Raw genomic sequence first — 20,765 nt, forward strand, 5'->3', positions numbered from 1 at the left:
CCTGGAATCCAGTTTTTAGCACTGGCCCAGCTCATTTCTGGATGGACAAATATTATTTGCTTGGGGAGAAATGGCAGCGTTTGAACGCTTCTCATCTCTGCTGGCTGCTCTTCCAATCTGTATGAGTTAAAATGGAGCATTTCATTTATATTTAAAGTTAGTCACTGCCCTTCTCAAAATTTTACAACAAAAGAGGTACCGTTCCCTCTTTCCCAATCAATTTCTCCCTAGATTGTACCAGTTGGATTGTTTTGGGACGGGATGCCCTTCAAACTGCACACTCAGGCCAGGAGTTAAAGAAGAAGTAAGTTTACGGATCAAAAATTTAGCCTATTTTTTGCCGGATCTGTGCCGATTTACAGATTTAAACCTGGCAATGTTTATAAATAAAATTCTACATAGGAAAGCTTAACACAAGGAACTGCTGGGTGATTATCTCTGGGCATTGATGCAGAACTACTGGAGATTAGTATTATACCTGCTTGGATGAGATAAAAGTACATTTAGGTTTGTTTTTGTGAATTAATGAGGATAGTTTTGATTTTGGCTTAGATTTATGGAATTAGGAAATCTTTTTCTGCTGAGCACATCTCATAACTGCATGAACACATGTGGGGAAAATAGGAGGAAGGAGTATTAGGTATGTTCACCGCCTTGAGTTATTTATAAAAAGAATAAAGGGATAGAACATAAATAAATGAATAAGAAATCAAATGAGGAAAGCAGGTTTCTTTACAGTATAAGTGGGGCAGAATTAGATCTTCAATTTAGGGAGAAACTTGATCTGTTCTCAGCCTTCTCTACTTCTCTCTGCCCTTCAGAGACCAACAAATCTTTCTTCCCCATGAGCAAATTTTGACACCTTTTCAGCACTTCTAACTCAGTGCCATGCTGTCAGGGCCCTTTCATAGTTTTTCCTCCAAGCCTGTTCTCAGCTGATTGGTGGCACAATTTGGGGACCCTTTTTATTGGCCTTTTGTCCAGCCATTTCATTGGCTTAGAAGTTCACCAAGAGGCCAATGCCTGCAAGAGTTTTTTTCTGAGTCAACTTCCCATTGGTGGATTTTTGAGCCATGGGATTTGTATATAAAGGAGAGTGCAACAGCTCCTTCAGCATTCTTTGCTCTGAGTGTGGCTTAGAAATGAACTTCCTGTGTGCCTGTTTCCTTTTGCAAAGCCTGAAGCAAGGAAGGCTAAATCAAGTTGAATCCAATACATTTATAGCTTGTTCCTTAACAGTAATTCCTGTTAAAATAGTATATTTGGGAGTTCTGTCATTTCACTTTATAGCAGCCTTTCTCAACCTTTTGACCCTGGAGGAACCCTTGAGATATTTTTCAGGCCTTGGGGAACCCCTGCCCATTCAGGCTCAAATGCAGGCCGGAAGTGACAAAATTGTTTTATGTGTTTCCTGTGGGCCTGTCTGTATGCCTTCACAGTGTTCTTAAACTAAAAATAAAGTCTGAAACTTACCTCTTTAATGTGAAGTTGCCTGAATTTAAAATAATCCTTTAAATAAATCGTGATCTCCCAGGGAACCCCTAGGGACCTCTCGCAGGAGCCGAGGGTGCCATGGAACCCTGGCTGAGAAATCCTGGTTTATAGGATACCAGCAATTCTCCCTTTGTTTACAGCTGTGACCTGCTCCATAGTTTGTGACTCAGGCCCCATGGACTATTTCATGCCTAATATTAGGGCAGAATGGCTTGATTCCCTCAGATTTGCATCAGCTGAGACTGCTCACCAGGTGCCTTCAAAATTCTCTAGCTAAAAAACCCGGAAGCTTTTAATGCTTGTTTATCCAAATCAAGATTTGATTGTTGGTGTCAGACTGGGCAGGAATGAAGAGCAGAGCGTGAGTTCAGTTTCTGGTTTGTAAGAAGCTGTACAGTTGCTGCTTAGGAGCAATTTCTTTCTCTTAAAGAAGAGATGTATGTTTTTCTATCCCTTTATTATTTTTATAAATAACTCAAGGCAGGGAACATGCCTAATCCTCCTTCCTCTTCCTATTTTCCCCACAACAACCCTGTGAAAAAAACGACTGAGGGCAACTAGTGGTCAAAAATAAGGGAGAAAGGTGAATCAGTTTAAAAGCCTGATCTTTTGGGAAAAGTCAGAAAAGCAACTTTTTCGCTTCTATGGCAAAGCTTTCCTAAATCTGGCATTGGAAACTTATTTTCTTTTATTTGGTATCTTTTATTGCTGTAAGCTACGGAGTATTGCAACGAACAGAAAAGCAGGCTCTACATTTAATAATAAATACGCATGGAAACGCGAGTTCACTTTCAACCCGGAAGTGTTTCGCGAAAAGCGTGCTAATTTACGGAAGCTGCGGCCTTACAAGAACTTCGATTCTTTTTCTACCTCTATGGAGAGATGAAGGTACTCAATCAACTCTCTTCCTGCGCTTAGATTCACGCCTCTGACACGCAAAGGAGAAACTTCGTATGGGAACCGGAAGTTAGGTCAGATACATAGGTTACCTCCTATCTCTATGACCTTGATGTAACATACGGATGTCACGTGATACATTCCAAAGCCACGTCCGGCGGCTTCGGCTTTTTTTCCGGCGGAACCATAAAGATCGATAAAGATAGAGTGGCGGTTTGGTTAGAGCGGAGCTTCCGTGAAGGCTGACCAGCTTCCGGCCATGGAGGTGGAGGGAGCGGGAACGCGGGGCGATGTCGACTCTCTGCCCCGCGGGGGCTTTCGGTGCCGGCTCTGTCACGTGACGGTAGCCAACAGTGAGTGGGGTCAAAGGTCGAGAAGGGGCCTCATGATAGAATAGTCCCCAAATAAAGTCATAAAATCAAGATTTTAGGGCTGGGGGTTGCACGTGGCGAGTTCTGACCGGGTGAAAACGGGACGGGGTGTGGCTAAGGATAGAGAAGAAAGGGAAAAAAAGGAACAAGAGTGCACTCTGCCCATGGTCAGAAGCACTCTTGTTCTCTTTCTTTCTTTCTTTCTTCCTTTCTTCCTTTCTTTCTTCCTTTCTTTTTTTGAAAGCCTGAGCTTTAAAAACCGTTTGGGTTTTGCTCTGAATGCGGCGCCGTTTTTAACTCCCCTGCCTCCTCCCTTATTTCTTCTGCTTCGCACAACTTTGCAGCCAGAGAGGAACTTTAGGAAAGGCCTTGGGGGTCCGGCCCTGCAAACTGCATTTGGGACAGATGGAGACCCTCCCCGCACCCCCAAAATAGCTGGCTGAAATTATGAGGGTCACTGCCACACTATACTGTAATAACAATAATTTTGTCAACCGTCCGGAGTCCCCCTTTTGGGGAGATGGGCAGTGATAAAAAATCGAAAAATAAATAAATAACAATAACAACGATGATGAGGATTCATGAAATTTGTTGTGGGGAAAACAGGAGGAGGAAGGAGTATTAGGTATATTTGCCGCCTTGAGTTATTTATAGAAATAATAAAGGCGGGATACAAATTAAATAAATAAAATTTATATGCTGCCCAACTCCCAGCAACTCAGAGGCACTAAAATTCTGAATTTATACATCAGACCTTTGGGGACCACCTGGGTGCATCTGCTAAGTTTTCCTGCCACCAATAAGGAAAAAAAATGGTTGGGAGTCTCTTCCTGGCTGGTTGTTCAGCTTCCCAGCCTAGCCTACAATCCTGGGATTTCTTGGTTGTCTTTCACAGAAGCACTAACCAGGTCTGATTTAGCATAGGTTTTTTGAGGCTTTTTTTTTAATCCGTTCAGTCATGTCCAATTCTTGGAGACTGCCTGGACAAGTCCCTGCAGTTTTCTTGGCAAGATTTTTCAGAAGTGGTTTGCCATTGCCTCCTTCATAGGGCTGGGAGAGGGTGGCTGGCCCAAGGTCACCCAGCTGGCTTTGTGCCTAAGGCAGGACTAGAACTCATGGTCTCCCGGTTTCTAGCCTGGTGCCTGAACCACGACACCACACTGGCTCTCTTTTTTAAGGCTGTAGAAGGCAGCTCATGCATTTGTCTGGTTCCATGATTTTTTTTTTGATGCTACCTTTCTGACTTAAATTGGGCTGGAGATGGAGAACATTATCTGAAATAGTTATCTGAACTGTTTCCTGCAAGTATAAAATAATATAATACAAAATAGCTTAAAATGCAGTGAGCTGAGGTAGAAGCTCAGACTCTGATGCAAAGTTTTTTGTTTTTTGTTTTAACTTTCTGAGAAGAGTTAAAAGTTTGTACAAGCTTGGAGTAATTGTCTTTTGCTCAGTGAAAGATTTTCCTTGTGGTTTGTAGAAAGTCCCTACCCCAAATTGCAATTGAATATTGTTGCTTTGATGCTTCAGAACCCAGCCTGGATGATCATCTGCGCGGGAAGAAACACCAGCGCCTGGAAAACCTTCGTAGCGTCCGCCAGTCTCAGGAGCTCCGCAGTGTTTTTGTTAGTGGCTTCCACAAAGGGACAACGGCTTTGGAGCTGAGCAACTATTTCCAGACCTATGGGAAGGTGCTCAATGTGGTGATGGATAAAGATAAGGTGAACTTGTTGCCTGTCCAACTGCATAGAATAAAGTAGAACTCAGTTGTAACAGCGGCAGAGTAAATCTTTATAGAATGATGCCTCTATTTATCAAAAATGAAAAATCCTTCATTAAATTTCATGTTCCTTCTGAAAAATGGAGGAAGACTAAAGATATGAAAAACTACATTCAGTATTTTTAAAAGCAATTTTACAGAAAGCGATACCGTTTCACTATGGTGGTTTTTAAATTTTAGGGGCTTTCATAGGTCTTAACCCTGTATTTAAAAAGATATTCCTAACATTCAGGGCTGCTGAGACTACAATCCTATTCTAGTTTACGAGGACAAGTGAACTCAGTAGAACTTCTGAATAGATCTTTTTGGGATTTCCCTGGGACGTTTTACTATGATTAATTTCACTAGATTTACTATAGATAGGAAAAACTGTCCCCTTAATTACGTGAAGCTTCTTTTCAATAAGCAGAGCAAACATTTCACTAAGCATCCGCAGGATCTGCTGCACGTTTAGGAATAATTTCACCGCCAGAATAATCCTGCTAGTGCGTTGTGATGTTCGCATAGCACATTTTGAATGCTGGTGCATTCAGATAAGCACCATCTTGCTTTTAAGATGCTAACTGCCAAGATTGAACAAGTGTGGAGGATTTACAGATGCTGAGGATCCCTCCCTGCTCCTTGCGATTGGCTGTATCTTTTGATTGAGTGGGCAAGCCGAAAAAAGACGTTGTGGGCACCGTTTACAAGCTTAATGCTCCTTTCCTTTTTCTGCAGGGGGTCTATGCAATTGTGGAACTGCAGGATGAGGAGATTCTCCAGAAAGTATTGTCACAGCCCCAACATAGTCTGGGGGGCCAGAAACTGCGGGTCAAGCCTCGAGAGAAGAAAGATTTCAGATACACCCCCCCGAGGAAACAAGGGGCAGCCAGGAGGGAGCAGCTGAGCCCCGAGAAGCTGGCACAGAATCTGTGCCAGGTGGATGATGTGAGTTTCTCTGGGGGGGGCCTTCGAAGAGGTTCGTAGGGAATGTACTGAGGAATCTCCAGACGCGGCTGGTTGGAGAAGGAACTTCATCTGAGCCATGTTACGGTCCACTTTTTTCTGCAGGTGGATGCCCAGATGTCCCTAGTTGTGCAACTCTTTGAATTTTCCGAGACTGAGCGGCGTCTTCGAGACTTGGTGGTCAAGCTTTTCCAGGAGGTGTTCTCCGAATTCTTCCCAGGTGAAATGCAGTTTTTGCCATCTGCTTCGATCAGATGCTCTTAATGTGCCTCAGTTTACAATGGGTCCTTCTCCCAAACATGCAGAATCGGCCATCCTTCCCTTCGGTTCTTCCGTGAATGGCTTCAGCATCTCTGGATGCGACCTGGATTTGTTCCTGGACCTAGAGAAGACGAAAAGCTTCCAGGCGTCTGCCAGGGTTGCAGGCAAGCCACAGGTGAGGATGCGGCTGGGCTGTATCTCTGTCAAATGGAGATGTTCGCTTGCTCCGTGCCTCTCCTGTTAGGGCCGGGAAAGATTCCTTAAATTCTGCAGGACCACTGCCAATCACGCTGCGTGGAGGTGAGTAGGTTGTGTCCCTGGTTCAGCTCTGCCTGAGATGGCTTGATCCAGCCCCCCTTCGTTTTCTTGTTCAGGCAGAGGAAGAAGCGTCTCCTGAAATGGAATCTCGGTCGGAAGATTCGATCTTGACTGATATTGACCTGGTCACAGCCACGGTGCCTGAAGTCCTGGAGCTGGTGGCCACTGTGCTACAGAAGTGTGTCCCCGGAGTCCATCACGTCCAGGTGGTGTCCACTGCCCGCCGCCCAGTTGTCAAGTTTTGCCACAAGGAATCCGGCTTGCGGGGTGACATCTCCATAAACAACAAGTATGGATTTAGTGTCTCGGGAGCAGTGCTTGCTACTCAGTAAGAACCCGGCCCATCCGGCAGATTATTGAACCAGAAGTTTCGGCACGCTTAGGCTCTGGATCACTGCAGACCGCCAGTTTGATCTAGTGATGAGGGAGCTGAACGAAGAGTGAGGAAACTTGAGTTTAGGACTTCAAGGGGCAGTTGAGAAAGTTGCAGGAAGCGGCTGTAACTCTGTGTAGAATATCCTGATTTTATGCCCCGGTTTCTTCACCTTGGCAGGCTGGCCCTGTGCAACACACGCTTCCTGCAGTTTTGCACGGAAGCGGATGAACGAGTGCGGCCTTTGGTCTACGCAGTGCGCTATTGGGCAAAGCAGCAAGCTTTGGCAGGTAAGATGAAAAAACTGGCTGGCTCGGTGGAAGAGGGGTGTGGCAGCAGGAAGAATCGAAACACCCTCCTTTGGGGGCACAATTGGAGTGGGGTAGTGGCAGATGCAGGAGCATAAATAAGCTGATGTAATAACAGTAGACAAACATAGGGACAGATGCCATCCATCCTGAAGTGAGAGTGGATTGGACTGAATACTACAGGTAGTCCTTGCTTAACAACCATTTGTTTAGTGACGGTTCGGACTTACGACGGTGCTGAAAAAACTGAGTTACAACCGCTCCTCACACTTACAGCCATCGCAGTGTCTCCGCGGTCACATGATCACGATTTGGGCACTTGGCAACTGGTTTGCATTTATGACCGTCGCAGTGTTCCGTGGTCACATGGTCACAATTTTCAACCTTCCCAGCCGGCTTCTGACGAGCAAAATCCATGGTGAGCTGTGTGATTTGGTTTGCTTAACAACCATGGTGATTGGTTTAATGACCACCGCAAAAAAGGCTGTAAAATCGAGTCAGATTCACTTAATGACCGCTTCACTTAGCAACTGAAATTCTGGTCCCAGTTTTGGTCGTTAAGTGAGGACTGCTTGTAATGACACCCAAGAATCTTGCGTAGAGAGGGTTCCTTCCTATTAACTCCTGTGTGGTTCATTTGAACCCAAGATGACAGAATTCAAGCAGGGACCTTTGTGTGAAAGGGAGATACTGCCAGATGGATTTTGGGGGAAGGAAGTTACAATGGGATGTAACTTCCCTCCCCCGAATACATTCCCCTGAGCTAGGAGGAAATCAGAACCAAGTTCTTGGCTGCAAAAGGCCTGGCAAGACTGCTTGAGGGATAATTGGCCCTTCTTTTTCTCCTAATCCTCCCCCTTTCTTTTGTTGCAGGGAATCCTTTTGGTGGGGGTCCCCTTTTCAATAACTACGCCCTGACCTTGCTGGTGCTGTTCTTCCTGCAGACACGCAGCCCCCCCGTGTTACCAACGGTCGCGCAGCTGAAGGATCTCTCAGGTTAATATCGCCACCCGTGCAAATCTCTTGCCTTGAGATTGAGAACGCATTTGCTTCCACTGAGGCCTCACCCTTCCTGGATTTCTTTTTGTGTTAATGGTGTCATACTGAAGAAAGCCAAGCCAAGCCAGAATCGGGTCAAAGATTCTGACTGGGTCTTTGCGGATGGATTTTTCACCCTTTCCAACCTCTTCTCCTTTCTTCCCAGATGATGGGGAACTGACCTTGGTGGATGGTTGGGACTGCACTTTCCCTAAAGATCCAGCCTCGCTGAAGCCCAGCGGGAACCCAGAGAGCCGTTGTGAGTTGCTATAAAAGAGCTTTCAAGTTGCAGCTGTTTTTTAAATACTGTAGGCAGCTGAGGGCTGGAACACTCCTTGGCATGTTCAAACATTCCTTGGCATGTTTTGTGCAAAACCTGGAAAATACAGATAGTCCTTGACTAACAACCATTCATTTAGAGACTGTTCGAAGTTACAAATCGCTGAAAAAGGTGACTTACGACTGGTCCTCGCACTTATGACCATTGGAGCGTCCCTGTGGTCACGTGATCAAAATTTAGGTGCTTGGCAACTGGCATGTATTTACAACAGTTGCTGTGTCCAGGGGTCACATGATCGCCATTTGTGACCTTCCCAGCCGGCTTCTGACAAGCAAAGTCAATGGCGAAGCCAGATTTGCTTAACAACCACATGATTCACTTAACAGCTGCAGTGATTTGCTTAACGACCACAACAAAAAAGGTTGTAAAATCGGGCGTGATTCACTTCATGACCACCTCGCTTAGCAATGGGAGTTCCCAATTGTCATAAGTCGAGGACTACTTGTAGGGATTTATGTTACAGAAGTGTGAACGGTGTCCTCATGCCTGCTTTAAGGATCTTCTTTCTCCCCATCGGTGCTTTTTAAACATGTATTTTCCTGGGATTGCAGAGCCCACAGACAGGCACAGCTTCATTCGGGAGGTGCCAACAGGTAGGCAGTTTGCCCAAACCTATTCAGAAGTACCTTTTCAGCTTCAGTTGTGATTAAATAGCCCAGCTCACATCATCAGTTTCTCCTACACACCTGTAAAAACCAGCTTTTCTCCAGATAGGACAATGGGTGCAAATGTGACTCATAAGCGTGCTTGACCTGCATAGGCTCGCACAATCTTGCTCGCGTCCTTTGGGCCCCCCGTAAGCTGTTTCACACACCACAAGCCACAAGGGGCTTAACAAGCCATAATTAAATTGCTGTGCGCACTCCGAAGGCTAAGCCATCAATTCTGAATCGCAGCGCACAATGCTATACAAACTCCAAATCAGAGCTCAGCCCTAACCCAGTTACTGATGCTTGCTTAATCGCTTCCTTCCAGGCTCCCTTCTGGCAGAGTTCTTTCACGTCTTCGAAAGCTGCAGTTTTGCCGGCTGTGCAATCTCCCTCGGGGAGGGCCGCTCTTTGCCTCTCTCCGATTTCCTGTTATCCGAAGCAGGTAGGAAGTTCAAGGTGGGCCCCATCAACCTCCAGGACCCTTTCGAGCTGAGCCACAACGTAGCAGCGAACGTCAACGAGAAGACAGCTCTGCTTTTCCAGCGCTGTTGCCACAACGCTGCAAAATACTGCCGGAGCTTGCAATACCAGCATAAATCCAGCAAGGGCAAGATCTGGGGGCTGGTCCGGCTGTTCCAGCCCGGGGGCCCCCAAGCGGCTGAACGGCTTGTCATCAGCCTCCCCTGGACGCCGGCGTCACAGTCTCTCTGTTCCCATGAGCAGCTGCCCCAGAGTAGGGATTTCCACCAGCTCTGGTTTCAGAGAGTGCGTGCAGGTGTCTCATTTGTCCTGGAGCACGTCTTGAAATGCAGCTGCTCAGAGAAACCACAAGGGCCCGGGGAAGAGTGGGAAGCCGCCGGGAGCGATCAAGAGGAGGAACAACTGAGAACAAAAGCCGACCAATGGTCAGTGGGTTCCAAACGTTCTCTAGACATGGAAGAGGGAGGGGCATCTCCTCCGGCTAAGAAACCCCGGGCTGATACCTCCCTTCCCACCACGGAAAGCGTGATCTGGAGCTGTACCGTCTGGCACCGTGTCTGGCTAGGAAGGCGCCGTGTCCGGCGACGGTTTTGCAGCCCGGAACCGGATCCCAAACAGACAGTAGATCCCCTGGAGCTGGAGGCAAAAGTATCGGAGGCCATTTCTCAACAGGATGGGGAAACGAGGCCCGTTGACCCTCTGTTTCGATTCACAGTTTGTGCCAGAACCCAGGATGGTGGTTCCGGGGAACAAGATACACATGTCAGCCTGAGCTTCGCCCCGGTCCCTGAACAAGGGGCTGTTTTCCAAGATTTTTTTCATTTCCTGCAAGGTTTTCTGCCCCAAATGGTAGAGCGGTACCTGACGACCAAGTCTTCAGGCCTACATACTCCAGAAGGTAACCCTTCTCAAGGGATAACATTTGAGCTCCGCTAGACCATGACAGAATTTTGTATTTATGTCACGTTTTCCGTTCTTGCTGCTGGTGAGAATAAAAAGAACGGAGGGAAAAATTGTAACCTGTTTCCTTTGCGTCTTCAGTTGATCTGATTGCTAAACTCTTGGCAAAAGTTACCAATCAACTTCAGTGCCAATAAACTGAGGACAGCAGGTAGTCCTTGTCTTACAACCACAGTTGAGACTAGAATTTCCATCAGAAGTCATCGTGGTTGTAAGTCCACCATGTGACCAGACCTGATCTTACAACCATTTTTATGGCAGTTGTTAAGCGAACCCAGCTAGGCCAATGCACATTTTTTGCCGGAAAACGGCAAAACAACCACACAAAATGGGGTCATGTGATCGCAGGATGCTGCAACTGGTCATAAATGTGAGCCAAGCGCCCAAAATGCAATCATGTGACTGTGGAGGGGTAGTGCAACGGTTCGCATAGCTCAGAAGTGCTTCACAGGCCATAAAGCACCCATTCTGAGACCGTTGTAACTTCGGACCATAATTGAACAGTCGTAAGTCAAGAACTACCTATAAAGTGTTTTCTGTCATCACTAGCCAAAACATCATTGTGGTACAGATTTGCTTGTTCCTTAAAAACCTTAACCTGACAGTGAATTTTATGGAGTAATTAGGCGTTTTCTTTCTGTGTCCAACATCATCTGTGATGTTGGTGGTTAAAGTCTGTCCATCTTCAGGTCCAGATGTTACACACATGTTGTTCTCTTTTCTCCAAAATCCATGGCAATGCAGGGCAACTTAGGTAGTGACAAATAGACTTCCCAAAATCCTACATGCTGTAAGGATTGAATGATTCAACCAGATTTCCTTTATAGTGCAAGCCGGTCTAGATTAAAGGGGTAAATGGAGCATATGCCATGTTTCTTCCCGTCTACTACTAATGGCTATGAATCAAGATGCCTTGATTTAATCTTCCCATTCACTCAAAATCACTAAATCATCACAGTCACGTTGACAGATCAGCAGGGGGGGAGAAATGAAAACAGTTGGGCTATATCTACCCATGATGCAAAACCAGGATTGTTGGTCATGGTTTGTTGAACGAGCCCTACTGTTGGCTTTCAGCTTATACCAGTGCTTCTCAACCTTAGCCGCTTTAAGACGGGTGGACTTCAACTCCCAGAATTCTCCAGCCAGCCATGTGTACATGCTGGTTGGAGAATTCTGGGAGTTGAAGCCCACCCGTCTTAAAGCGGCTACGGTTGAGAAACACTGGCTTGCACAAGCCAACGTCTGATGACCAAACCTCAGCTACAGAGAGTGGTATCCTGTGTGAACCAAACTAGCATCCAGTTGTGGAGAGCGTGCGTAACTCGGGGTGGTTTTCCTGCAAATGTTTTATTACCAGGCTTGATAGCATCATCGGTGTGTGTGTGTGGGGGGGGAGGAGTCTGCTGCTTGTTTTTGTGGAAAGTAAAAAAAAGATCACCGAAAGGTAGCAAGATACACGCAAACGCTCCACTAAGTTTTGCTTTTCTGGTTGGTGGAAGTAGGAGCCATGTCCTTCCCACCTCCCTGTTCCGGGGCAATTGGTGCTGAGCCTTCTCCCACGGAGGACAGTTGCCGGCTCTCTCCTCCTCTTTCATCTGTGGCTTTTTGGTTATGTATCCCCCCCCCTCCCCAGCAGGTGAGTGACTTTTGCAACAATTACTCATTTAGAAAACAGAATGGGTGGAATAAAGTGAATATAGTAATAAGGATTGGTGGAACGGTCACAGCTTTAAAGAGAGACATTGGAATCCATGGATCCCACCCAGGACGGTCTCCTAGGACGCCAAAAGCCATTACGCGTGGGCTTGGGGGCACTCTGCGCATGTTCGGGGACACTCGTTTGGGGGAGGGATTGCAGGAAAGGACGTGAAACGTCGCTTCCTGTTCTCTCTCCCTTCCCACCCGCCATCGTTTCCACCACGCGTGCGCGGGCTCCCCTATTGCGCTTGCGCACTGCTCCGGCCATTCGCGCGCCTTTTTCCCGCGCTGCAGGAAATATGCACCATAGAGTTAAAAGAGAATAACTTCCGGGACAACGCTAAGCTTTTCAGCCTAGATGGCTTAACGATGGCTGCCATTGCCCATTATTTTTCTCCAAAGCCTGTAGCGTTGTCTTCTCCTTCGCTATCCCCCGCAGCAGGGAGCGTGCGTGAATGACGCGCAGGTAGGCAAGCATACAGCAAAATCTCTCGAAACACCGCTTGGAAAAGACGGTGGGATTCCAGCCTCTTTTACTATCTCTACAGTCACGCTTACCCACAACCCTCCGCGAAGGAGGGCGCATGCGCCCTACGGGCTTCAGTGCAGAGGCTCTGCGCAACGCCGTTGGAGAGGGCGGAGCGCTTCCCATCGTTCTCCGCGGCCCTTGAGTATTTAACCCTTTTGCAGCCGGCTCTTACTCCTTTCGCGAAGGGATTGCGGGAGATCCTGAGGTGGGTGATCTTAATCCAGGGCCATCCTCGGCCTGCGGGTAGGTTAGGCCGGGACCGACTCGCGGAATCGCTTTCAGATTGTCCCCTCCGCCTTTATGCGCAGTTAGGATCCACTGGGTTGGAAAAGGAGCGCGGTTTGGGGTGGGGGGCAAAGCCAGCGCGGGAAGCAAGGGAGATCTGTGCAAAAGGATCTCTTCCTTGGGGAAGGTCGAAATGCTGCACGTGATCCCTTGCGAGCCTGGCCCCCGTGGCTAATAATGAAGCGTATATAAGACTTTTCCTGGGAGAAGGAAGGGGAAATGCAAGTTGAAGCCAGCAGATAGCCAGAGTTTGAGTGGGAGGTATGCTTAATTCCTACTTAATTTTTGCAAACGCCTTTAAAACGCTAGGAAATTTTTAAAAACACATTTTAAAAAAATGCATCCAAAAAGAAGTGTTGGAAGAGCTGGCTGGTTTTCAATTTGCAAGCCCTGCCCAACTTCTTATAAAGCGGAGTCTTTTGGTGATGAAATTAACACAGACCTGTTCTGAAATGTCCTGTGAGGATGACTTTATTTTCTGAAAAGACTCCTGCCTTGTGCAGTCCACGGCTTGGTCAAACTTCAAATCGATGTGAAATAGTGCTTATAACTGGTTTTTATTTTATTTCTCTTTCCAGCTTGCAATCAGTCAGATTCTGCAGCCCAGCTATCAAGGTGAGACAGGCTTTTTAATAGAAACGCTTGGTTTTGAATATTTTTTTTAATAAAAAAGCAGCATTCCTTGCAAATCTCCATTTCTTCCCTGGGCAGCCCAAATCCTGCTATTTTGTCCAGCAGCTGTAATAGCAAAAGGAAAGGAGAATTGATTCATCCAATTAATGGATTGCAAAGTCAGTGCTGGCCACAGTTACTGATAAATATTCCAAATTAGATTGGAGGATTGTAAAAAATGGAAAAGAGCTAATTTGGGAAGGGGGGGTGTGAGAGGGGAATTCTGATGGTTGTACTTCAAATTCAAGGAAGTGGGCAGAGGGGGAAGCTTTTTTTTCAACTAACGAAACTTAAGAGCAGATGGTTTACAAGAAACGGCTGCTTGAGCAAGAAACAAAACTTTAGTAAGATTGTAAGCCAAGCCTCCTAAGGAAGGGGCGGCAGCTAGGGAATAAAAATGCCGAAGCTGCTTTGATCGGGGCTCTCTGGACTTTGATCTACCTGCGAGTAGATCCAAACCTGGGGGCCCAGCTTTGCAAAGTTGAAAATAAACTTCCTTCCTTCGAGCCAGCGAACCGAGTGAGTGTCTTTTTGGGTAATTGTTCCCGCACTCTGACAATTGGCGAGCCAGCCAGGAGCCCGGAGTCCAGGACCGATCTCGAGGGGACCAGGAGGGGGTAAGTGGCCACTGCTTCCCATTGGTGAAGTGTCTCCCCTCGGGACCGCCGGCACGGGCATCTTTCAAAAAGGACGACTCGAGAGAAGGAACGGGAACGTCCGACTGTTTGGAGCAGTGGACAGGAAGAAACAGGTTGGTGGCTCGCCGATCTGGGATCGGTTGAGCATGACCCAGTTGTAGGCTCTGACGAGATGCTGGAATAGTTGAGTGCTTGTTCAGAATAACCGGCTGTGTGATCAGTCGGGTGGTTGGTTGAATTGGGACCGTGTGGGTGGTTAAACAGTCGCAGTTCCTGTAGGTAGCCGTGAGAGTCCGGTGCCTCAGGTCGGCTGTAGTGTTCCCTTGGGGACGGGTTTAGGAGGAATCAGACTTTAAAAATAGCCAGCGTCCGCTGGGAGTCTGATGAGATCTCGTTCTGAGAGAGAGGGCTTAAAATTGGCATCCAGCATGGGCTGGAGCCTTCGGGACGAGACTAGTGAGAGGTCAACCAAACATGGGAAAAGGACAGAGTAAACTACCTAGGAGACTGGAGGCCTCGGCGTTGGAGCCCCGAGGCTGGTTGGGGTCTGGGACCCCGAGAGGGCCAGATCCGGATGTGCCCTTAGGACAGGTTATTAACCAGTGGAATATGCCTTGGCTAAAGAAGTATACCAGAGGATTGGACAAGTTAAAAATGATAAGTCTGCACAAAACAGTGGCCTAAATATCCCTTGGTGGACCCGGGGCGTCCATACTTTTGGAACGTAAATGGGATGTCCGATGGATATTGGATCACTCAACTAAAGAATTACATTGTGGGACATGGTCTGACGGACCAGGTTCCTTATGTGGAAGTATGGTGTCATGTGTCTTGGGAGGGACCAGACCCCCCCCCCCTTGGCCTTTTTGTGAGTAAAAATCAGGAAGGTAGTGAAGACGATTTGTACTCTATGTCCCCTCCACCGACAGCCCCGGCTCCGCCGGCAGCGGTCCCAATAATTTATCCACCACTGCCGGCCTCGCCGATTCCGGTGGCTCCACCTGCATATTGTACAAGGAAGTGTGAGAAGGAAAAAAACAAATCTGCAGGTTCCTTTAGAGAAGTAGAACAACCAGTCTCGACCTTTCCCCTGAGGGAGGTCCCGAACGGACTGGATCAACAAGGGGCGCCATTGCGAGATTTGAAAAAGAACCTTCCTAAACTCCATGAGGACGCTCATGGAGTGGCGGAACAGTTGGAATTGTTCCTGGGGCCAGCAGATTACACCTACCAGGAACTAATGTTTATTTTAGGACATCTCTTTACCCCAGAAGAAAGGGAATTGATAAGGAGAAGTGCTATGGCAGTTTGGGATAGAAGGGGGGGAGGAGGACTCCATGGCGTGGCAGCTGATGTAAAATATCCAGCTGCCGACCCGGACTGGGATATTAATAACGCAGCCCATCGGGTCCATATGAGAGATCTAAAATCTATAATAGTGGAAGGTATAAAAACTGCTATACCCCAAGGGAAGAATTTGACAAAGGCTTTTGAGGTCACTCAGGGGAAAGATGAGTCGCCTGGAGACTTTTGCAATAAAATTAGGGAGAGTTTGATTAAGTATTCCGGGATAGCCCCTGACTCTCCGGCCTTCGACCAAATGTTGAAGGTCCAATTTGTCACAAAGGCTTGGCCAGACATTCAAAAGAAGATACAGAAAGCTGAGGGTTGGACAGACTTGGGAATTACCGACCTATTGAGGCAAGCCCGACAAGTGTTTGTAAATAGGGACTCAGTAAAAGGGAGACAGAAGACTCAGATGTTGATGGCTGCGGTAAGAGCGACCACCAAAAATGAATTGGATAAGAGAGACCAGGTCAGGACCAATACTAGGCATAGTTATGAGAACAGGAGGCAGGAGATGGGCCCCAGACGGCCTATTCGGGGAACCTGTTTTGCCTGTGGGAAGGAGGGACACTTTGCGCGCCAGCGTCCCCTCACAAGGAAAGGAGGAGGAAAAGGTGGGGATGAGAAGAAATACGCCCTATATGAAGATTAGGGAGGTTCCGGCTCTCCAAGAGGGACCCGCAGAGAGCCACTGGTAAAGATTAAAGTGGGTCCCGACCGCCAGGAACGGACATTCCTGGTGGACACGGGTGCCGGAAGAACTTCGATTTGCGACCCGGTGCCTGGGAGGGAGAAATCTCAAAGTAAAAACATAAGGGTTGTGGGAGTAAGTGGAAATCCGCAATTAGCTGAAGTCTTGAAAGGAGTAGAATTGGAAATGGGAGATTATCAGATATCTGTGGATGTCTTGTACTTGCCCCAAGCGGGCGTTAATCTGTTAGGCAGAGACTTGTTAAGTGTTTTTGGATTTGAATTATGGAATAGGAACAAGGAGGTTCAAATGTGTCCCCTCACAGAGGCAGAGGAGGACCGAATAGATCCAGGAGTGTGGCCCGAGAATGGGGGAATTAGCAAAATGGATATTCCTCCGATCCAAATAACCGTTAAACCCGGGGTCACAAAACTGTGGACCCCGCAATACCCTTTGAGCAAAAAGGGAAGAGAGGGACTAAAACCTGTCATTGACTCTCTCGGAACAGGGATTATTGGAACCTACTATGTCCCTGTTCAACTCCCCTATTTTGGCGGTACCAAAGAAGGATGGGAAATACCGCTTAGTTCAGGATTTGAGGAAAATAAATGAAATAGTGGTGCCCCGATTCCCCACGGTGCCTGACCCGTATACCATTCTAGGACAGATCCCCACTGAGGACAGGTGGTTCACGGTCATCGACCTAAAGGATGCCTTTTGGTCTTGCCCGTTGGACGAGGGGAATCGGTCACTATTTGCCTATGAGTGGAAGGATCCAACAACGGGGAGAAACCGGCAACTAAGGTGGACAGTGTTACCCCAGGGATACACTGAAAGCCCGTTGTTGTTCGGACAAGCTTTGGAAAGAAAGTTGCAAGAATTTACCGAGGAGTCGGGAGGAGGGGTGACTTTGCTCCAATATGTAGATGATTTGTTGTTATCTGGGAAAAAGAGGACCGAAGTGACTGAGAGGTCGATTCAATTGTTAAATTGGTTAAAAGAACAGGGCCTAAAGGTGTCAAAAGAGAAGTTGCAATTTGTGGAACAAAAAGTAAAATATTTGGGACATCATATTTCTCAGGGAATTCGGGCCTTGGATCCCGAGAGAATTAAGGGGACCATGGAACTACAACCGCCTTGGACAAAAACGGAAGTCCGCAGGGCATTGGGAATGTTGGGATATTGTAGACTGTGGATAGATCAATATATGGTATTGTCAAAATTCTTACATGGGAAATTAACGGAGGGAGCCGAGGAGAAGGCAGAATGGAAAGAAGACGAATTGGAACAGTGGAATCAGCTAAAACAGTCTTTGACCTCGGCACCGGTTCTGGCCTTGCCGAACCTAAAGGTCCCCTTCCACCTCTATATCTCAGTAAGCGAAGGAGTGGCGGTGGGAGTCTTGACACAGAAAAAGGGGGGACGATATCACCCGGTGGCATTTTTGAGCAAAACCCTAGTTCCGGTGGCACAGGGTTGGCCGATCTGTGTTCAAGGGGTAGCGGCAGCGGCGGTACTAGTAAAAGAGAGCAAAAAGCTTACATTTGGAGGGGCGATTATTGTACACTCTCCCCATCAAATCAATTCTCTTCTAAGTCAGCTTGCCACTACCTGGATGAACGAGGGGCGCATCTTAAAATATGAAACTCAGTTGAGAACAGATCCGACTGTGGTGGTAGGAACGGACAAAAATTTAAACCCGGCTGAATTTTTGGCAGGTAAAAGGGGGGAATGGGAACCGGAGGAACATGACTGCCACGCATTAGTAAACATACAAACTAAAGTGCGGGCAGATCTAGAAGAGGTTCCGCTGACAGAAGGGGAGAGATGGTTCATAGATGGATCAAGTAAAGTTGAAGAGGGAAAGCGAAAATCAGGCTTTGCCATTGTAACCCAGGATGGCCAAGTAATTGAAAAAGGACCCCTTTCCCCTGCCTGGTCTGCCCAGCGGTGTGAATTATATGCCTTAACCAGAGCCTTAAAACTGGCAAGCGGGATGGATGTGACCATCTGGACAGATTCCAAATATGCTTGGGGAGTGGTGCACACGTTTGGAAAAATTTGGCAAGAACGTGGGTTCATTAAGGCAGACGGAAAGCAGGTGGAACAGGTTGAGGAAACTTTGGAGGCACTAAACGGACCATCTCAGGTGGCAGTGGTGTATGTCCCTGCACACCAAAGAGGATAGAGCCTGGAAGCAAAAGATAATCGGTGGGCTGATAAATGGGCAAAGGAGGCCGCAAATCAAACGGAGTTCCAAATGGCCCTGATACCGGTGCTTGAAAAGCCCGAAGCACCGATTTGGGAACCAAGTGAGAAAGAACAAAAAAGGTTAGAAGCGGAGGGATGTACAAAACAAGTTAAGGGTTGGAGAACCCCTGAGGGAGCTGAGGTAGTGTCACCAGAAGTCATGAGGGGAATTTTAGAGAAAGTGCATGAGGGAGCCCACTGGGGTACTGAAGCCTTGGTGGCGGCAGTAAAGCCTAGTTATTGGAGTCTGAATATGTGGACTATTGGTCATAGTGTGTGTTGGAAATGTTTGATATGTCTGAAAGTGAACAAATGGGCAGCAAAACGAAAAGAAACGGGAGGACGACCATTGGCCACTTGGCCGTTCCAAAGGGTCCAGATCGATTATACGGAACTACCAGAGAAAAACGGGTGGAAATATCTGTTAGTCCTAAAAGACCATCTGACGGGGTGGGTAGAGGCTTTTCCAACCAGGAAGGCTACTGCCGCTGGAGTCACAAAGGTCTTGCTAGAACAAATAATTCCTAGATACGGGATGGTTGAGAGCTTGGACTCGGATCGAGGAACTCATTTTACCCAGAAGGTGCTGCAGGGAGTCATGGAAGCTGTTGGGGTGCGATGGGAGTTCCACACGCCCTGGCATCCTGAGTCTAGTGGAAAGGGCGAATGGGGAAATAAAGAAACACCTCACCAAATTGTACTTGGAAAATGGGTTGCCCTGGACTAAAAACCTTCCACTAGCTTTGTTAAGGATGCGTACCTGTCCCCGTAAGGACGTGGGTGTATCCCCATTTGAAATGCTAATGGGGCGCCCCTACTTAGCTCAGCTGGGAAACCCGATCCCAGAATACAAAGATTGGTTTTTGAGAAAATATTTGCAGGCACTGGCATCTTCTTTGCTTTCTCTCCACAAACAGGGTCTGTTGGCACAATGCCCTCCTGTACTGGGATCTCAACACTCGTTTTTGACCGGCGCTTGGGTCTTCATAAAAACCTGGAAAAGTGAAAAATTGCAGCCCAGTTGGGAAGGTCCTTTCCAGGTGCTGTTGAGTACAGAGACAGCCATTTGAACCAAGGAAGGAGGGTGGACCCACTACAGCCGAGTTAAAGGTGCACCAGAGAAGGAGCGGACCAGTTGGGTGGTACCTGGAGAACCCTTGCGCTTAAAGTTAAAAAGATAAACGTGTCTTTTTTGTAATTGTAATTGCATTACTGATTGTTGTTGTTGTTCTCACTGTAGTGATTGTGCACCGTATCATGGGGACTGTGCTCAAGAGTGTGATGGTAGCGGTGGGATTGGTAGTCGCATTTCCAGTGGGTGGGGCGCCGCAGTCAAATTTAAATCAACACCAGCCTCAGAACATAACTTGGATAATAACCGATACCCACTCAGACGTGGTTAATCAGACTAGTCAGAGGGCCCCGCCGGGAACGTGGTTTCCAACCTTAACATTTGACCTAGGGAGAGTCCTCTTGATCACAGAGAGCGACGATTTCATAAGGAAACATGAATTTTATGTCTGCCCCGGACATGTGAAGGAAAGAAAGCATAAAAAAACTTGCGGAGGAGCCGAAAGTTATTTTTGTGCCAGTTGGGATTGTGTGTCCACAGGACAAATTGGGTGGAATTCCCCTTTTAAGAATGACCTTATTGAGGTAAAGAGAGTTGCTCAAGATCTCGAATGTAAAAAGAAAAGGAAAGAAACGAGAATAGAGGGGGAATGCAATCCCGTGACCATTACCTTTACAGAACAAGGAAAAAAATATGATAAATGGGGGGCAGGAGTTACCTGGGGCGTGAGGTTGTATGATAAAGTGAGATGGGGATATCGAGATAAAGGGAACATTTTTACGATAAAACAAGTACAACTGGCTTTAACTCCTCCAGCAGCGATAGGCCCCAATCCAGTGCTAAGTGAGATATCCCCGACCCAGAGGATGGTAACAAAACAAACAAAAAAAGAGAAACAAATCCTAATCCAGGACCACGGCCATTGCTGTCCAAACGGAGAGGCTCCCCGAACACCCTTTGGAAATCAATAGAGGCTAGCTTCAAGATGGTAAACCGGTCAAACCCCAACATGACACAGGCATGTTGGTTCTGCTATAACATACAACCCCCATATTACGAGGGCATAGGTCTGAGCCGAGTACAATACCTCAGAGTCCGACCAGAATTGTAGGTGGGGGAAAGGCAGCCAAACTCTTCAATCAATCACCGGTCAGGGAACATGCATAGGGAGAGTTCCGAAAAATTACCAGCAATTCTGTAATATCACCAACACCACACTGCAGCGAGAAATGTATTATATCCCTCCGGAAGGGGGATGGTGGGCATGTTCTACGGGTATAACTACTTGTGCCCATGGGCAAGTAGTAAATGAGACAGGATTTTGTATATTGGTTCAAATTTTACCAAGGATTTATTATCATTCAG

General features: G+C 47.2%; 1 protein-coding gene across 1 annotated transcript; it reads left to right on the forward strand.

The window, feature by feature from the left end:
• Positions 1-2,605: 2,605 nt before the first annotated feature.
• On the forward strand, positions 2,606-10,214 carry TUT1 (terminal uridylyl transferase 1, U6 snRNA-specific). Its single transcript, XM_063316683.1, has 10 exons — positions 2,606-2,744; positions 4,293-4,483; positions 5,260-5,469; positions 5,593-5,707; positions 5,793-5,923; positions 6,123-6,355; positions 6,620-6,729; positions 7,621-7,743; positions 7,952-8,044; positions 9,101-10,214. The coding sequence occupies exons 1-10, from the start codon at positions 2,651-2,653 to the stop codon at positions 10,189-10,191; spliced, it is 2,391 nt and encodes a 796-aa protein (XP_063172753.1). The 5' UTR covers positions 2,606-2,650; the 3' UTR covers positions 10,192-10,214.
• Positions 10,215-20,765: the final 10,551 nt, after the last annotated feature.

This window comes from Candoia aspera, chromosome 17 (genome assembly GCF_035149785.1).
Source record: "Candoia aspera isolate rCanAsp1 chromosome 17, rCanAsp1.hap2, whole genome shotgun sequence".
Classification (NCBI taxonomy): domain Eukaryota; kingdom Metazoa; phylum Chordata; class Lepidosauria; order Squamata; family Boidae; genus Candoia; species Candoia aspera.